Source organism: Calonectris borealis, chromosome 1 (genome assembly GCF_964195595.1).
Source record: "Calonectris borealis chromosome 1, bCalBor7.hap1.2, whole genome shotgun sequence".
Classification (NCBI taxonomy): domain Eukaryota; kingdom Metazoa; phylum Chordata; class Aves; order Procellariiformes; family Procellariidae; genus Calonectris; species Calonectris borealis.
This window is the reverse complement of record NC_134312.1, coordinates 133,955,804-133,972,281: the sequence shown is the minus strand read 5'-3', so window position 1 is coordinate 133,972,281 and position 16,478 is coordinate 133,955,804. Positions and strand designations below refer to the sequence as shown.

Genomic DNA, 16,478 nt, shown 5'->3' with positions numbered 1-16,478 from the left:
TGTTCTACTTTTTTTAACTGAATGTTTCCACTGTCATCTCTCAACTACTGCATTTAGTTGACTAAAAAGGCACAAAGGCCTTCCTTCTTTCTTAATTTATGAGCCCATGAGATCAAAAGGGTTGCAAGAGGGCATCCAACAGATTTTGGCTCTCTGCTTCTCAACATATCTCGCCATTCTTGTCCACTTTGGATCACAGGGTAATTCAAGTTGGAAGGGTCCTCACGAGGTCTCTACTCCAACCTCCAGCTCAAAGCAGGGTCAGCTCTGAGGTCAGACCAGGTTCTTTGGGGCTTTATCAGTTTCTTCTGGTTTCTTTCAGTACCATAGTTTGGATCATGCAGTCTCTTTCAGCAGATAAGGCTTTTCCCCCCGTAAAACAAGGGGAAACATGACTTGAAAATCTTTGTTGTTTTAATACAGCAGACTATAACAACACAGCCAAGTCAATGGGGAACAGGTGCTGTTACTTGTATAGCAATAAATGTTACAGAGGTCATAAAGTGGCAGAAGTAGGAAAAAAAAGAGTCCCAAAACCAGAGGAATTTACAATCCAGGCCCTGATTCCGCCTCTTGTCCTGCTTGAGGTTTTGCCCATGATAGCTGGCTCATTGGTTTGGGACTAATAATTCAGCATTCTTCTTTGCATTACAAATACTTGTCAAAGAATGCTAAAAATAAGCAAGCACTTCTATTCCTACTTGAAATTAAGCACTTCAGAGTAACAAAATGCCACCCCCATGAGACACCAACGGGGTAAACAAGCACCTGCCCAAGTCACAGTATCATTAATCAAGGCTCCTCCTGATAGACCATCTGGTTGCTTTCCCAGAGCAGTACAGGTCCTTGAAAAGCTTTTAAGCCCTGATCAGCTGGTGTTTGCCCTCTGCTTCATTTTCTGGTTTTGGCTGTTCCTGCATTGACTAAAGAAGCCATTTCCTGCAGCAGCCAAAAGATAGCCGTAAGTCTGGCTACCTCACCTCTGTGTACAGAGATCCTCCCCACTCATTGCTCTCCGGTTCTTTCAAAATGGGGCTGCACAGAAATCTAACTAAACTGACCAGTCTCCTGTCAGTCCTGCTCTTTCATGCTAGAATCCACCAAGATTTTCCTTTTCACTACAAGATTAAGTTTGCCACTCTCCAGTCCCTGACAAGTCTTAAAATTTTAGCACGTATTTTTAAAACAAGTTTGTTAAACCTGATCTTTCTTCCTGGAAAAAGGTAGCCAAGCAAACAACCCCCTTCTCCTTCTCACAGTATCATCAAAGCATCCACATCCCATGCAAAAATCCACATTGTTTTTAAACATGTCTTTCTTCTCTCCTGTACATAAGGATTTCGCCATCACATGATCCAATTCACCCAAAATGTTCAAAAAACTTCCTCACCTTGTACCACAACATCAGGTTTAAATCCAGTGGAAAATCTCCTGTTTAAGGGATCAATTTCACCTGCAGCAAGAAATCCCTAGAATAAATGCAAGAGAAAGAAAAAAGAAAGGAAACAAACAAAAATTAAGTAAAAGGGTTCTGATGACATTTAGAAGAAATCTTAACCAATTTTCATATTTTATCAGGAGAGCAGGACTTAAAGCCTTGTTTATCTATCCCATCCACTAACTAGTACATTCAATAAAAACAATGGCAGCAATGTTTTTCAGAACAACAAGAAAATGGTTATGTCTGACACAATCTGCATGTTCAGATTTCCTATTTTAGAATTGCAGCAACTGACACAATTTTGCCAGGCCAGTGATTTTTTTGCAGCTCCACAGAGATATTCAATGGTTCCTTTAACAAGTCCATGGCTAATATGGGAGAACTCTGTAGGCACCTTGTGCCACAGAGTAAGGCATAGCCTAGTGGAGCTGAAATAGTGCAAAATCCTAGCTCTGGGACAGCCAGGTCTGCCTGGGCGTATTCCTCTAGCCTAACCCTATATTCTGTATCCAGTCCATCTGTCAACTTACTCAGCTTGATTAGAAACAGACAATTGCATATCTGTATATAGAATCATAGAATCATAGAATCATTAAGGTTGGAAAAGACCTCTAAGATCATCGTGTCCAACCGTCAACCCAACACACCATGGCCACTAAACCATGTCCCTAAGCACCTCATCTATACGTCTTTTAAATACTTCCAGGGATGGTGACTCCACCACTTCCCTGGGCAGCCTGTTCCAAGGCCTGACCACTCTTTCAGTAAAGAAATTTCTCCTAATATCCAATCTAAACCTCCCTTGGCGCAACTTGAGGCCATTTCCTCTTGTCCTATCACTAGTTACTTGGGAGAAGAGACCAACACCCACCTCACTACAACCTCCTTTCAGGTAGTTGTAGAGCGCGATGAGGTCTCCCCTATATAGACACCAAGAAAAAGCTCCTGAAAGCTCAGAGTCACCCCTCCATGGTTCATGTACATGTTTCTACTGGAAAACACATTGTCCCCTACCTGTCAACCAAATTGTACTTAATGCCCAAGCCATCTCAAAACAAAATGAAATACAAGCTCACCTACTATACAGGAAACAATTACCTCTGCTAATAGGCAGCTAAGGACATACAATGATTGGCCCCAAAGATGAGGCAATTTTCCCACTGGGATACGATCCACTGAGTGAGGATTTTCATACTCCTCGTCCACCTGAAAACAAATGCATAAGCAAGAAAAATTACCCTGAAGTTCTGAAGAACAATCAATAACATGGAAGTATTTGAAAAAATGTGGTCTATCATCTTCCCTTTCTAACCTGCCATTATTACTAGCATCCAGATCTCTTGGTTTTACTTTTAAGGCTGCACATTTTCTGGGACAAGAACTATGCTTCATTTTGTACACGGCTCCACCCTTCAAAGCTGAAGGTTGAATGGGGACTCTGCATGCAATTATAGCTTTGGTGTTAGCACTTCCCCTTTCTTCTCACCACGCCTTTGCTGCCTTCCCTCTGGGAGGCTTGTAGGTAATCGTGTGTCTGCTTTCCAACTCCTTGCAAGATGACACCTGAACTTCATTGGTGTCTGCTTAGCTTCCTGAAGCAAAGGTGCTTTCCAAAAATGAAGGCTATTCCACCTTTCCGGTGTTAGCAAGAATGGTCAATGGAAAAATTAAGAGTAGACTCTTATTAATTTAGAAAAAGAAAAACTGTCTTGGTTTTGCAGTATACAGATCTATTGAGGACAGGGGAAAAACCCTCCTAGATAGTATCTTTACTGTAGCCATTTTAAAATTTACAAATGACAGGCAAAATCTACCCTGTTTATTTGGCATGTTCATCAGATCATCATCGTATCAAAATTCACAGGAAGCTCTGAACTCTTACATGCTTGTTCCCACTAGAGTTCAGAGTTTCCACCTCAGATCTGCAAGCAAGACATCAGCTGTCGACACTCGCTGCCCAAACTCAGACCAACCAGCAGGCTCCACACCCTTAGTGAGTGAGGGCTGAGAAGTCTGGACTGGGAGAAGAAGTTCGCGGGGATACAAAGGCAAAGAGCATGGAAGAGCACATAAGCTCTCTGAATTTCTCTGTCACAATGGGAGAATCAGGTAAACAGTAACAGCAAAGATGGGGGAAAAGAAAAGCAAACAAACAAAACAAACAAAAAACCCAGCCCATACCCTAATCCATCTGAAACCTGTTTATCTCTCACATACAAGCTCTGGAAAAGAAAGAGCACAATCAATAACAGACTAGACAGGCAGGACAGTCTATGCTTTATTTCTTCTTTGAGCTTCAGTTCCTAAGTCAGCATCAGCACTTCTTAAATATATGTCTTGCTATGAGGATTTAAAACTTTAGGCCTGCTCTAATATTTCCGTAGGCACCCAGATTCCCAAGTAAAAATGTGACCATTTGGAAGCCTAAAGTTTACCATTTCTCAGCGGGAGCTGTGAGAGGTCTCTTAGTTTTTAAATAATGTGCAGTAGTCTTTTTTTTTTATTGGTGGTTTAGATTTATCAGCTACAGGAAAACTATAAAACTGACATTCATCTTGATATCTATACTGTACATACTGAAGTGGATGCTGCATTTTCACAATACCTTTTCTGGAGGGACTGCGTACAGTTCAGGCATTAGCACTATTCCGTTCTTCTCTCTAATAAGTATTCCTTCAAGAGCCTCTCTATACTCTTGTACCTGGAAATATTTTTAAAAGAGAGTGAGAATTCACGTTACAGTCAGCAAAGCCGAAACAGTAAAGTTAAAGTTTTAGTACTTTCCAACAGTACTCTTCTGCTGAAAGTTTATTTAAAAAAAAAAAGGGGGGGGGGGGGGGCGGGAGGATCATGACTTGCTGATGGAAGATCAGAGTTCAAATTCTCAGAGACTGTGCCAACATCTCAATATTACCAGCCTCAGAAACATGAACACACATCTTTAAGCTATAACATACTGCTGCAGTACAAAACTTCTAACATATTCCTATTAAGAAGACACTGGAACAAATCCTACGTGAAATTTGCAACGGATAACAATGCAGTGACATGGATGTCAGGACTGCTAATATCCATAAAAGTGTAAGGTGTATAAATTGTTAGCTTTCTACCATGCACATTTGTCTATGATTCTCTGAATTCTGTTTTGCAGGATTGGGAAATCAGTTTCTCTTAACTGATTCACTTGAAAATTTGCCCCACGGAAAACTTAAAATAGATTTAAACTGTTTAAAAATATCTAAGTTAACTGAACAGAAAATCCTCTTGTTCTTGTGTTGTTAGACAACATATTAAGAACCAGTCTGATACAAAATAAAGAACATTTAATATTCTTTTTACCAGATCCCTTATTTTGTTCCATTTCTTAACTGTCACATTCCAAGTTTTTACTTACAGGGAAACTGTTTTCAAGTACTACCAGCACATGCCTCTCAAATCCTGTTTCTGCCTTCCCTTTCTGAGTAGAGTGGAACACGCAAGCTAAGGTATCCACAGGTTCATACTATGGTACACTGATATTTTCAATGTCCTGTCCTTCTCCACTTTTTTTGAGTCCTCGGGGTGCTTATTTTTCTAACAATTGCTGCCATTGCAACGACTTGTTTGCAGCAGTAATTGGGGAAGCCTAGACACGCACCTGAGTGTCTCAGTGACTCGCTCAGCTATGTTCAAACAGTGGGAACCAGGAGCAATTGCCCCGTCTGACCACGCCTCAGCATAGCCCGTCTGCACATGATAAAGGCAACCAGGTACAGACCGTCCCAGATAATCCAACTAAATTCTAGAGACTGCTTTGTGAAGTGGTATTTTATTGACATGACTGAAGTTTCAGTAAACTTTCCAATTTTTCCCCCCCTCATGAAATAATGCCATTTGTCTCTCCACCAGACTATTCTTCCTGTGTTCAGGAAAGCAAATTACATTTCTAAGGTCAGTAAGTATTTCACTTGACTTATATCATCTGGTACTGAAAAAGGGCTTTTTGGTCTGAAATTCCCTACTTTGTTTCTGATGCCATTTTATTTTTTAAGAGGTTATTTTTAGCAATCTCCTGTCCCTCTGCATACTAGGCGATTTTAAATCACATGTCTTTTTTACTTCCTTCAAGCCACCAATCTACAGAAGTCTTGGTACAAATACATTTAGTCCTGGCTACTTGTCACTCTTTAACTCGCCAATACTCTCCAGGTGCCACTATAACCTTTGGAAGGCCAAAATCAATTTAGCTCCCCTGGCCACTGGATGCTTGACACAGTAAAGGCATGAAGTAACTTACGGAATCATCAATTAACTTAGGAAATTAATGAAAATTAAATAGCTCCTCATAATCCAATCCCAAATCTCCCTGAAGGTACAAAAGGACTGAAGATACTATGAATCTTGTTCTCAGCAGCCAAGCCACAGAGGTTGGGGGGAAAAAGAAGCTGGTCTCATCCTGCAGTAATTGGGAAAGGGGCATCCGGGTTGGCAATCAGACAGAACCAGGCAAATTAACTCCATTCAGCCCAGTTTGAGCACACCAGCTAACAGAGCCACGCTACCTGGTAGAGAGAGGGCAACGAGGCCCCAGTGTGCACAACATCGCAGCCTCTACCACATCACGAACTCCCCAGGAAGGTGAGATTGCCTGAAGACTACTCCCATCCTGCTGATGGGGTATCCAACTGATACCCAAAATAAACATGGAGCAAAGCTACAAAATACTGTGGGTAAATGGCTTTTCATTTCCATTGAAAGTAATTTCTGCTTTCCTCACCTGAATTTTGTCCTCATTAAATACTCCATCAATTAGGAAGTATGTCCAGAATACCGGCCACTCACATTCAATATTCTCAAAGAGCTTGAGCTCAGCAGGATCATAGTGCAGCCTGCTTGGATCCTAGAAATTCAATCATACTCGTTTAGTCACAGTGCTAAATTAGTCACTCATATTCCAATCATAATGGCAGCCTACTTTATACAATTAATTAAAACCAAGAAACCAATAAAACCACGAGAAACAGTTTCCGTGCAGTCTCTAGACTTCTTTTTCACGTTCAGTCTCAAACTCCTTTAATCGTTCCCTAGACAAATCGACCCTTCCCAGCCTCAGAATCTAGGTGTCACCCAAATAACCTTGGCTTTGCCTCAGTTCAAAGATATTTTGGGACGCCTCAGAGACACTGCTTCCGCTTAGGCACCATAAGCATATCTAAGGGTTCATTTCTTACAGAATTATGAATTAAGTTCCATCCTTAACAACTGGTTTTCAAACCCTTAGCCTCCTTCAGATATGTGTCATTTCTAGGGTGGATACCTGGATTACCTCCAAATCCACTAGGATGTCTTAACAGCAATACAGAACTTGACCTCTTCATGTAAATGAGACAAAAAAAGGGCTATAAACAAGAGAGAAAACTCTTCCTAATGTCTACTGAAAATATGTATCAGAAGTACCTCTCTGGGTGTCTTGTAACCATCTCGGAGAAAGCGACAGCAACCATAGCGGCCCTGTAAAAACAGACAAAATTATAGCAAACTTGACATACTGTTGTTCTTCATAGATTAACGTCAGCATAAAAGTATATGCTGAGTTTTAAGTGTCACTTAGGGATTTTCCTCCCTCTCTTCCATGCACAAATGCACAAAGTCTGGCAACCTTGTTTAATTAGGATTTTCGGTTAAGAAAGGGAGGTTCTGCTTCTCTTTCCCTCTGGAAAATAAAAATAAAGGAAATCCTTACCTGCAATTTGGATATGATTTCACTCTTGGTCACATTAACAAGGTTTAGATCCTCCACTGCAAAAGCCGGGTAAGAAATAATAGAGAGAAGGCCAGCATCTATCTCCTTTGACGTGGAAGCCCTTGGCAACATGGAGTATAGAATAGACTGAGCAAAACAGGAACAGAAGAGAGGGATGTAAAACAATTTACCTACTTCAAAAGACTATGTCAAGTGCAAATGGAATCGACTATACTATTTGCAAACTGACAGAGAGCTTACCGCATAATAATTTTTAACTGAGTTAGAACAAGAATGCTTCACACCACTGACTTTCACATGAGCTACTAGAAACAGGGTGAACAGCATACTCTGAAGCCATCCTCATTACATTCGGTTCTTGGTTCAGTTCATCAACATTTCATTTTAAAAAAAAAAAAAGGGAGAGGGTGTTGGGTTTTCCCCTAGCAAAGGAAACAAGACTAATTTTTACCTGACAATGTTCTACTTCGTCAGGAAGAACATGAATCACTGATTTGTGTCCTCCATGAGCGCCAAAAAGATCTAGTTCATCAATTGCTTCCAAAGCAGCCTTCAAAAAAAACCAAACAACAACCCAAAACCATTAAATACCTTTTAAGCTAAGTATACACCCTAGCACTTGAGCTTTTTCATCTTCAAAGGGAAGCTTGGCAATATTTTAGAAAAAGTAAATATTTCTGTCTTTCCACTAGTAGGATACAGGACTGATGTGCTGGTGACCCTTCTTACAATTTAAAGGCAATGCAAAACAATGGGAAGCAGGGCTTCCACTGAGATAATATCTAAATATTAAAGTACTTCGTAATAAATGCTTCTCCTCTCCTATATTCCAAAATAACCCCCCATTCAGTGGCCTTTCACTCCTCCTGCCTGAAGGGCTGTTCAAAGAGGAAGGCTTGTTCAAGGCATCCCAGAATCAGCAGAGGCCTGTGCCCCGAGAAGAAAGCACCACCAGCTCTCTGACCCTATCACTTCCCCAGGGAAAGAGAAACAAGACGACTGCTCTCTGCACAGCCAACCGAGGCACAGCACGCTCCACGTCTACAGGTGAATCACCACATCTCACACCTCTTGGCCATAGCACATTTGCCTAGCGAAGACATTAGCAGCCCAACCACCGACTCCATTTGGGCACTCCTATTTTAACCTCGCAGGCTACAAAACCTGGCTTTGCAGAAGCAGGGTCTGCAGCACCACGCAGGGAATGTGGCAGGAAGAGAGCAAGGATGGGACAGCCAGAGTCAGGCTAGCAGAGCCGTCCTCTGAAATGCATATTCACAGGGTTGCGGTAGCACTGAATATTGCTCCGTGCCCATTTTTGTCCTGCAGGCTCACGCTAATGACAATCTCTGACAAAGGAAGGATCGCACAGTGCATCTTGCCTTATCTCTCTGCAGAGAGGCAAGGGTATTTTTCTTCTTCCAACACAAGCGTGGGTTTACTGGCTCTGCAGAGCCCCTCTCTCTAGCCGAGTGCTAGAGCAGCAGATGCTCCTGATAGCAGCAGAAAGTCCTGTTGAGGAATTGATAGCCAAGACCATGGAGTCTTAATGGTGCAGAAAAGGCACTGAGATCCACTCAAAGGCATGCGCTCTATGCTGTACTGCTGCTGTGGGTAGCCACACAAAGCAGATATGGGAGAGAAATGTTAAGAGGGAGAATTCCTGAGGCAGATTAAAAAAAAATAGCACCTACCTCACCCTCTGCAGCAGGGCCTCCAGTGAGCCTCCCTAGTCCCACCCCAAACAGCACTTTCATTGAACTCAGGCCACAGAGAAACAAAGCTGTGCAGCAAGTCCCACAGATCGTCCTGACATCAACGTGCCCAGAAGTCGTGCAGAGACCACAGCAACCCACATCAGGCTGTTCAGCGCAAAAGAAGTCCGTACTGGACAGCTAAGGAATAACCTCCCCCCCGGACACTGCCCCGTTGCTATTTGACTGAACTGTGGCCAAGACCAGCAATTTCTTCTTCTTGCAGTCACACAAATCTTGGTAACTAATAAATCTTGCTGAAATGCAACTACACCTTTGACCTTAATGATATTTGGCTTGTCAGTTCCCCAGACACCATGTAAAAAGGTAGTTGTCAATTACACATTTACATATATGGCCTTCTGAGCTTCATTTAGTATCTCCGTGACCTTGTGCTATGAGGGAACTAGAAATATCCACTTTCTTTTAAGTACATCTTTACTCATTTTTCTCTCTAAATTACTTGTGAATAATTTCTTTGACTGATATTCTGCTGTTTTCCAGAATTTACATCTGACTTAATCTTACCATGAAAACCTCACATATAATACTGGGGCTGGAGAATTAAGAAAGAGGGACAGAAAACCAGAGGCCACTTTATGAGACTGCACCTCACTGAATCGATCAGATTCACGCCTCAATGAATCTGGTACCTTTCTTGCAATCCACGGAACAACTGTGCTGAGGTCCTTCAAAGAAAGCCATTATCACAAGGATTTTACACTGAAAAATACTCACTCACACCCCTAAAAAAATTCTTATACAATCAGTTAACTATCGCAGTGGCCAAGAAGGCTATGCAAAGGAAGCCATCAGGTTTGTCAGAGCCCTTCAGCATGACAGAACAGCCACGAAGGAGGTGTCAGGAAGACATTCTCACTTTGGCCATCCCTACGGAGCTCGCATTCAGTTCAGGGATGCCCTGGTTTGTCTTATCACCACGTTCCCAAATTCCATAATCCTGCAACAACAACATCATCAAGAAAAAATTGGCATGATTATGTACAAAACCAATGTTTTCCTCCCTCACCCCACAAAAAAACCCAGACCCCTGCATGAAATTAATTTATTTGCCTTAAAAAAAAGAAAAAAAAGGCTCCAAGTCTCCAAAGAGCCCCTCCTCATTTAAAGAGCAGCACATAAAAATACACCCCAGCAGTATCAGGTCCACAGTCATGAATCACTGTCTTCACAGAACACACAAAGCCCTTTATCCTTCTCCCTGTGCATGCTTCTCCCTGTGCCCCTTCAACTCGTCACTTTCCAAAGTGTGTTAACACTTTGCTCTTTTTAGAAAGGCCCATAAGGTTTTAATGAGACATCAGGAAATATTATTAATTATCAATAAAGAAAAACTAGTATTATGATAGAACAAGTATACCTCTCTCAGGCAGCAGTAAATCCTCCACCGCCCTCCCACCATCTCCAAAGATGCTGCTCACAATGTAAAGTACTGACAGGTTCTGATACCTTCTCATGGAAAAAGAAGTCCATATTTTCCTTCTCCATCAATAAATAATTTTCCACCCACATCTGAGCAGTGTTCAGGTAATCTACACATAAATAAATACTTACAGCAACTTTATATGCAGCTTCTATGTAAAAAACAAGATTCTGAATAAAGGTAACTTCATCAAGGGTGAAGATAATACGTAATCCTGATTAAAAGAAGGGAAGAGAGTAATTATACTGTATCAGAACTGAAATATTTACTGTTTGCTGAGTTTCATGCTTTTGTTTATTTGCTACCAACTACTGCCCAGTGAAATCAAAGGAAAAACTCATACCGATTTCAAAAGATCAGGCAGCAAGCCTCAATACTTGCTGCTGATAAAATACTTCAAATGCCACAATACATATTGTTTCAAAGACCAACCAAAAACCACCCCTGGGAGGGTGGCATTCAGATACGGTGGGTACAAAGCAGAGACAGCTGAGCCAGCTCTGGCTCTCGAGAGCAGTGCATCCCAACTCCCGCACCTCCCCACCCCTCCGCCTGCTCAGTGCCCCACTGAGGGACCGCCAGGATGACCAGGCACCCACTCTGCAGGGGTCAATTGCAAGGGGCTCTGAGGACAGAAAAACATGTAAGGAAACTTATCCTCACAGGAAGAGTACAGTTGAGAATAGCACAAGATAAAACAGCGCCAGCAAGAAGAGGAACACAGACGGGACTAGTGGCACCTGATTCAACGTCGCCGCTCTCTGAAGAAACCTGGTTGTCCATTACGACACCCTACATCGTCTTCAAACACTCTTCTCTGACATGACTCTGAATATCTCATGCATTTGTACACCAACAAACATTAAGGGAATGGGCACTGCCCGGGCAGTTACTATAAACATGCAATCCTAACTAAGCCACGTCCCTTTTCCAGAGAAATACTACTTTCTTCTGAGTAATAACTATGTAAAGGTCTTTGAAGAAGTTACAACTTTTTTTTTCTTTTTAAATAAAAGCTAGAATAGAAAAAGACTGCAACAATAGTCAAGGCTAAAGTATCTTCTGCTTACCTGATGCAGTCATCTGTGCCAAGAAGAGCAGGTAAAGGGAAGTTGCATCCACTTGCAGATGCCCCCACTGGTCGTCCCCAACCACCGTGGCACAAGTAGCAGAGTTATACTTGGCATGTAGGCAGTCTTTGGTACTCTGCGTGCATTTGAACTTCTCTACCTTATCTACCTAAAAAACACCACAACTTACAAATATGAAACATTTCGGAAGAAATCCTCCAAACTATTTCAAAATTAATACCTTTTCTTAGGTGAGGAGAAACTTGAGGTCCTAATTTTTGTTACCTCACTTCAGTGTGTTCTGACTGATCAGAGTGCTTAAACACATCTCTAACCTTAGGCTCCAGCTAAATCCACATCTCTTTGGGAAAGAATAAAATGAAACTATCTTGTTGAGTTCAGATCTTAGTTACAGATATGCATCTTGGTGAAAATCAGTTCGCAAAGGCAAAACTGTGATTTGCTACAAGCACAATCACAAAAAGGTGCAAGTAAGATCAGAGTTTTGCTCAAGAAACTAAAGAGTTTTAAAAAGACTCCCCACACCACTATCTACACACATGCAAAAAAATCGCTCTACAGAAAAGACACAAGGAATACGTCTCAGATGAAATGCTTCGTAAATGCAACACGTACTAGTTCAACTCATATCTATGAGATTACCTGTCTCATCATGCACTGTAAGAGTCCCCGCATCAGCTTCACAACGTTCTGCAGGAACAAAACAGACCAGTAACACCCTCACAGGGCCAGCCTCATCAGCTGTTACAAACAACATTCAAAAGCGACAAAGTTCACGCCCCCTACTAAGGTCCTGCCAAAGGTAAAAAAATGCATATTTGCCCGAAATGCTTTACATACCTTTTTTTTAATGTACTGATTGATTTTTATTCCCACTTCCCTATCCAGGAGAACAAATCTTTTCCCAAAGGCTCTCTCTAAACAGTGGAGCAACTCTCTGTGGTCCTTCTGTCCAGCTAAGGGAGTAAGAGGAATGCTATGTCTTATAAGAATAATGATGATGATGATGATTTTTAGAGTGACAGATCCAGGGAACACTGGTAGATGACTGCAAGACATTGACACAATTGGAAAACCTGTGGAGCTTCTTCCCCTTTTTATACAGTACAACAGAAAGCAGATGACTAATGTAAAAAAAGGGTCTTTAGTGCATACAAAGAGAAGCACAAGATTTTGTCTTAAACGAAGAAATCAACCCCATCTTTTTATCCAAAAATTATTATAGCCTCGAAATACGATCACGTAAACTGAGTCAAGGTTATTCTGTCACCACAGATATCCCTGGTTTGAGCAGTACATGTCAGCATAAAATTTACCTAATGCCTTCAAAACAACAGCAGGACACTGACACTAACACTCCCTCACTTCCCATTTAACCCACCTCTACACTCTCACTTCAGATACCCGCTTTCCCAGCTGCAGATTATAGATACTAACTGTGTGAGTTACCTCCCCTTCCAGTTCTCCAGCACACGTGTCTTACCAGTTTGGAGATCGTTGCCTTGTCTGGTTTGATCAAACACATCTATACACCATGTACGACTTCCATGAGATGACACAAGTGCACATTTCAAAGATTGCTACTTTAAACGGCATGCTTCTCCTTATGGGGAAGAATGGTCTAGCAGATAAATTGCTACCCTAGGATCCAAGCGACCTAGACTTGATTTTCTGCTCCATAATACACCTCATGAGGGATCTCAAGGTTTAATCAGAGGCTTGTAAATCTGGGCATAAAATCTCTGAGAAGCCTAATTTTCAACAATTGGCCAACTGATGGAAGTTTGACTCCTACATGTTTTTGTTTTATTTATATTTTAATTCAGATGTTAGCCTCTCTGTCACCCACTTCTCCAAATCCTGCTTGCCGGAAGGCTGCCGGCAACACTGCACATCACACGCTGCATGGATGCTGCTGTCATAGGAACAAGACACGTAGTCCAAGAAGGGAAAACCCTGCCAGATCCTAGACACAGCAGCAATGCAAATGCACCGTTCAAAACCCCTACCGTATGAAACAAACAAACAGTGTAACTGGCTTACGCCGAACTTTGACATACCTGCTCGAGCTCGTAGGCTTTGGCCTTATCCTCGTCCCGGTCCGCATTCTTCCGATAAGCCATCCCCAGCCCCCACACGGCCAGGATGCTGTAGATGTTGTCCCGTACCCAAGCATCCTTATGGTCTGTACCAGCTGAGAGCAGTCCCGTAACTGGATTCTAACCACGGCAGAAAGAATAAAGAACAAACATCACTACCTGAAATCCCATCTATTAAGACACACCAGTTCTTTCCATATCAAAGGGTAACTAAATAAAAGAGAGAGCCAGAGATGGTTTCACGCTGATTGCACACTGCGGCTGCTCTCAGTTTCGCAACAAAAGTGAGGTTCCATCTTTCTTTCCAAACTCACACAAGTGAAATGCAAAATTTCTTTGAACACTTCAGGATATAAAGCTTATAGCGTCCAGTGGGACATACTCATCCACCTAGGATTATTAGATTGTCACTGAGTGAAATTTGAAATACATTGGGGAAACAGGAATTTTAATTTTATCTATTTGTAAGGAGAAGAGGGTACTGAGTTAACATTAGAAACTGAGTCTGGGATCTATTCTCTATGTAACCGGTCTGTGGCATAATCTTGAGGAAGTCAAAAAACAGTACTTCCCTTCTAGGAAATTAAAAAAAGTATTTCTATTTATTTACCCGCTTGGTTTATGACAGCTAAAGCATGAATGCATGCAAAGCCTTTTTATATCCTCCTTTGGAAAATGTACAGAAAGACAAATTCTGACGGTGTTGAATCAGAGCACTGTCTGAAAACCAGCACACTGAGTAGTCTCCTGCATCCCAAATACTCCATTAAATTTTTCATTTCATCATTAATTCCCATCACTTCATTATCATTAATTTTTAAGACCATCTTTCTCAGCTGTGTGTTGTTCTTCTTTTTACAAAGAAATGAGGTAGAGAGACAAAAGGTTGATAGAGCTTTCAATCAATAGAGCCCTAACAGCCAATTTCAGTGGAGTGAACGAAGACCAGTTGCCAGAGCTGGTGTGACAAGGGGCAAAGAATACAATAATAGAGATAAGTAAAATTAAAAAGAATATACACCCCAATTTTTCATTTCTGCCACACAGTGGTTCACTTAACTCCTTTCATAGTTATTTTTAAGAAAGAAGTTTTGAGGGGGAGGAGCTTCAATTACAATTTCCTGGGCTTTGCATGTGACAGCTGAACAAGACATGGGTGACAGCCTGACACACATGACTGGGCACAGTCAGTGCTATTGTTATGGTTTCAATACAGCAATGTCTAGTGACTCGCTGAGAGTAGAAACATGTAGTTCTGCTGAAACAGTCCCTCAGCGTGGTCTTCACAAACCAAATAACAACAGCAGGAACCACCTATTCATCTATCTGATGGGTAAAGTAGCACATATGAACCCAAAAAGCTTAAAAAACTTCTTTCTGAACTTGAAAAGTCAAATCAAGGAATAACAGAAGAAGAACAGTGAGCGAGCGAAGAAAGGAGACTCTGCTCCCAGTTCAGTGCTGCATCTGCGTGGCGAAAACCAGGACCTCAAAAGGCAGACTGCATATTCCCAGTATTTTTAGAGGGCACTTTGTTTCCCTCCTCCCATGCAGCACAACAAATGTGTATGTACCTGCAGCCCTGGCTTGACAGGGATTGCCCTGCTGCCTGAGAAATGATCATGTTGATTTTTTTTTCCCCACTCCATGCTAGGTGGGCTGCCAGCTGCAAAATAAAAAATGCTTCTAGGTACCAAGATGGAAATCCCGGAAAAATGGCCCATGCAAGATTTTAAAACACCATTCAATCCCCAGGGAGGGACCTGCCTGCCTTCAAGAGGCCACATTAAACACATCCAATGGCAGCTATCACCATTCCAGTGCCTTTGGTTCCTCTACAAGAAGGTCCCTGCTCTTGGGGAGCGCTGGGGCTGGCTCTCATGGATTGACAACCCATTAATGTCTTTCCTCATGCACATTCAGAATATTAGCAAAACAACTCAATCGTTTAATATTTTTAAGTTGTTTTTTATAAAGTACTTACTCTTAAAAGTTACAATTCTTTTCTTGTGTTACCTGCTGACACCATATGAAAAGTACAACCCCTACAAGGTGCTAAAGAACCTGAAGAAACACTGAGTGTGCTTAATCCCAAATATGTCAAAGGGATTTTAGCTCAGCTAGTACTTCAAAGCATTACGTCTACGCAGTGATCGCTAATTGGACTAGCGGGTCTCATCCTGCAAATCACACTGCATGTACAGATTCGCCGAGCAAAGAATTTTACCAGCAGCCATGGGCTCTGCAAGCTGAGAGCACTGCAACAGAAAGCTGATTGCTGGACTAAGACTTTAAACTGTTGTACCATGCCCAATCCTATTTTTAAGTCTATCTGTTAGCCTGGAGACAAAAAAAAACAAAACACAACCCCAGTTCCTACAGGGGACCAGACGCTAATAAGAACTTCAGCAATACAGGTACAAAAATAGCAGGGTTCTAATCAGAGCAGCAATACAAGTAAGCCCACATTTAGCACCTTGCTGAATATCTATTTAATTTGCATCTGTCTCATTGGTCCGTCAGAGGAAAACTGATGTAAGCTTTAGCAAAGTTTGCAGATAGATCGTTTGCATGAAACCAGACGTAACACATTTGGGATTACCCATAAAGGTATGCCAGATGCGCTTTCCTTATCAGCTCCATATGCTTTTCTCTTATAGTACCCTAGAAATACGTAAAATGTATATACACATTAAGTTTTAATATTTTATGTACATATTTTAAGATTCACATTTTTTCTTATCTCATTCAAATTAACAAGTGTAATAAACAGCTGAGAACAGCCTTCTGGTGATGCTCTTCAGTGCTTGCTCAGCTACAGTATCCCTCTGGCCCCTGTCCCCAGGGGCACATGCAATAGCTGGCAGACCCCACACCACAGCAGGCCAGTACAACCGATGCAAGGG

At 41.8% G+C, this 16,478-nt stretch overlaps 1 protein-coding gene across 2 annotated transcripts in view; it reads right to left on the bottom strand.

Moving 5' to 3' along the window:
* Positions 1-16,478, bottom strand: part of PHKA2 (phosphorylase kinase regulatory subunit alpha 2) — a 44,516-nt gene that overhangs the window by 25,453 nt on the left and 2,585 nt on the right. For both annotated transcript variants that reach the window (XM_075175331.1, XM_075175340.1), the window contains exons 2-13: positions 13,534-13,692; positions 12,116-12,163; positions 11,453-11,621; positions 10,514-10,596; positions 9,819-9,899; positions 7,636-7,734; positions 7,164-7,310; positions 6,878-6,931; positions 6,198-6,320; positions 4,047-4,142; positions 2,540-2,647; positions 1,391-1,469 (exon numbers count right to left, since the gene is read on the bottom strand). In XM_075175331.1, the coding sequence (XP_075031432.1) occupies positions 1,391-1,469; positions 2,540-2,647; positions 4,047-4,142; positions 6,198-6,320; positions 6,878-6,931; positions 7,164-7,310; positions 7,636-7,734; positions 9,819-9,899; positions 10,514-10,596; positions 11,453-11,621; positions 12,116-12,163; positions 13,534-13,692 (1,246 nt within the window). The remainder of the gene's footprint in view (positions 1-1,390; positions 1,470-2,539; positions 2,648-4,046; positions 4,143-6,197; positions 6,321-6,877; positions 6,932-7,163; positions 7,311-7,635; positions 7,735-9,818; positions 9,900-10,513; positions 10,597-11,452; positions 11,622-12,115; positions 12,164-13,533; positions 13,693-16,478) is intronic.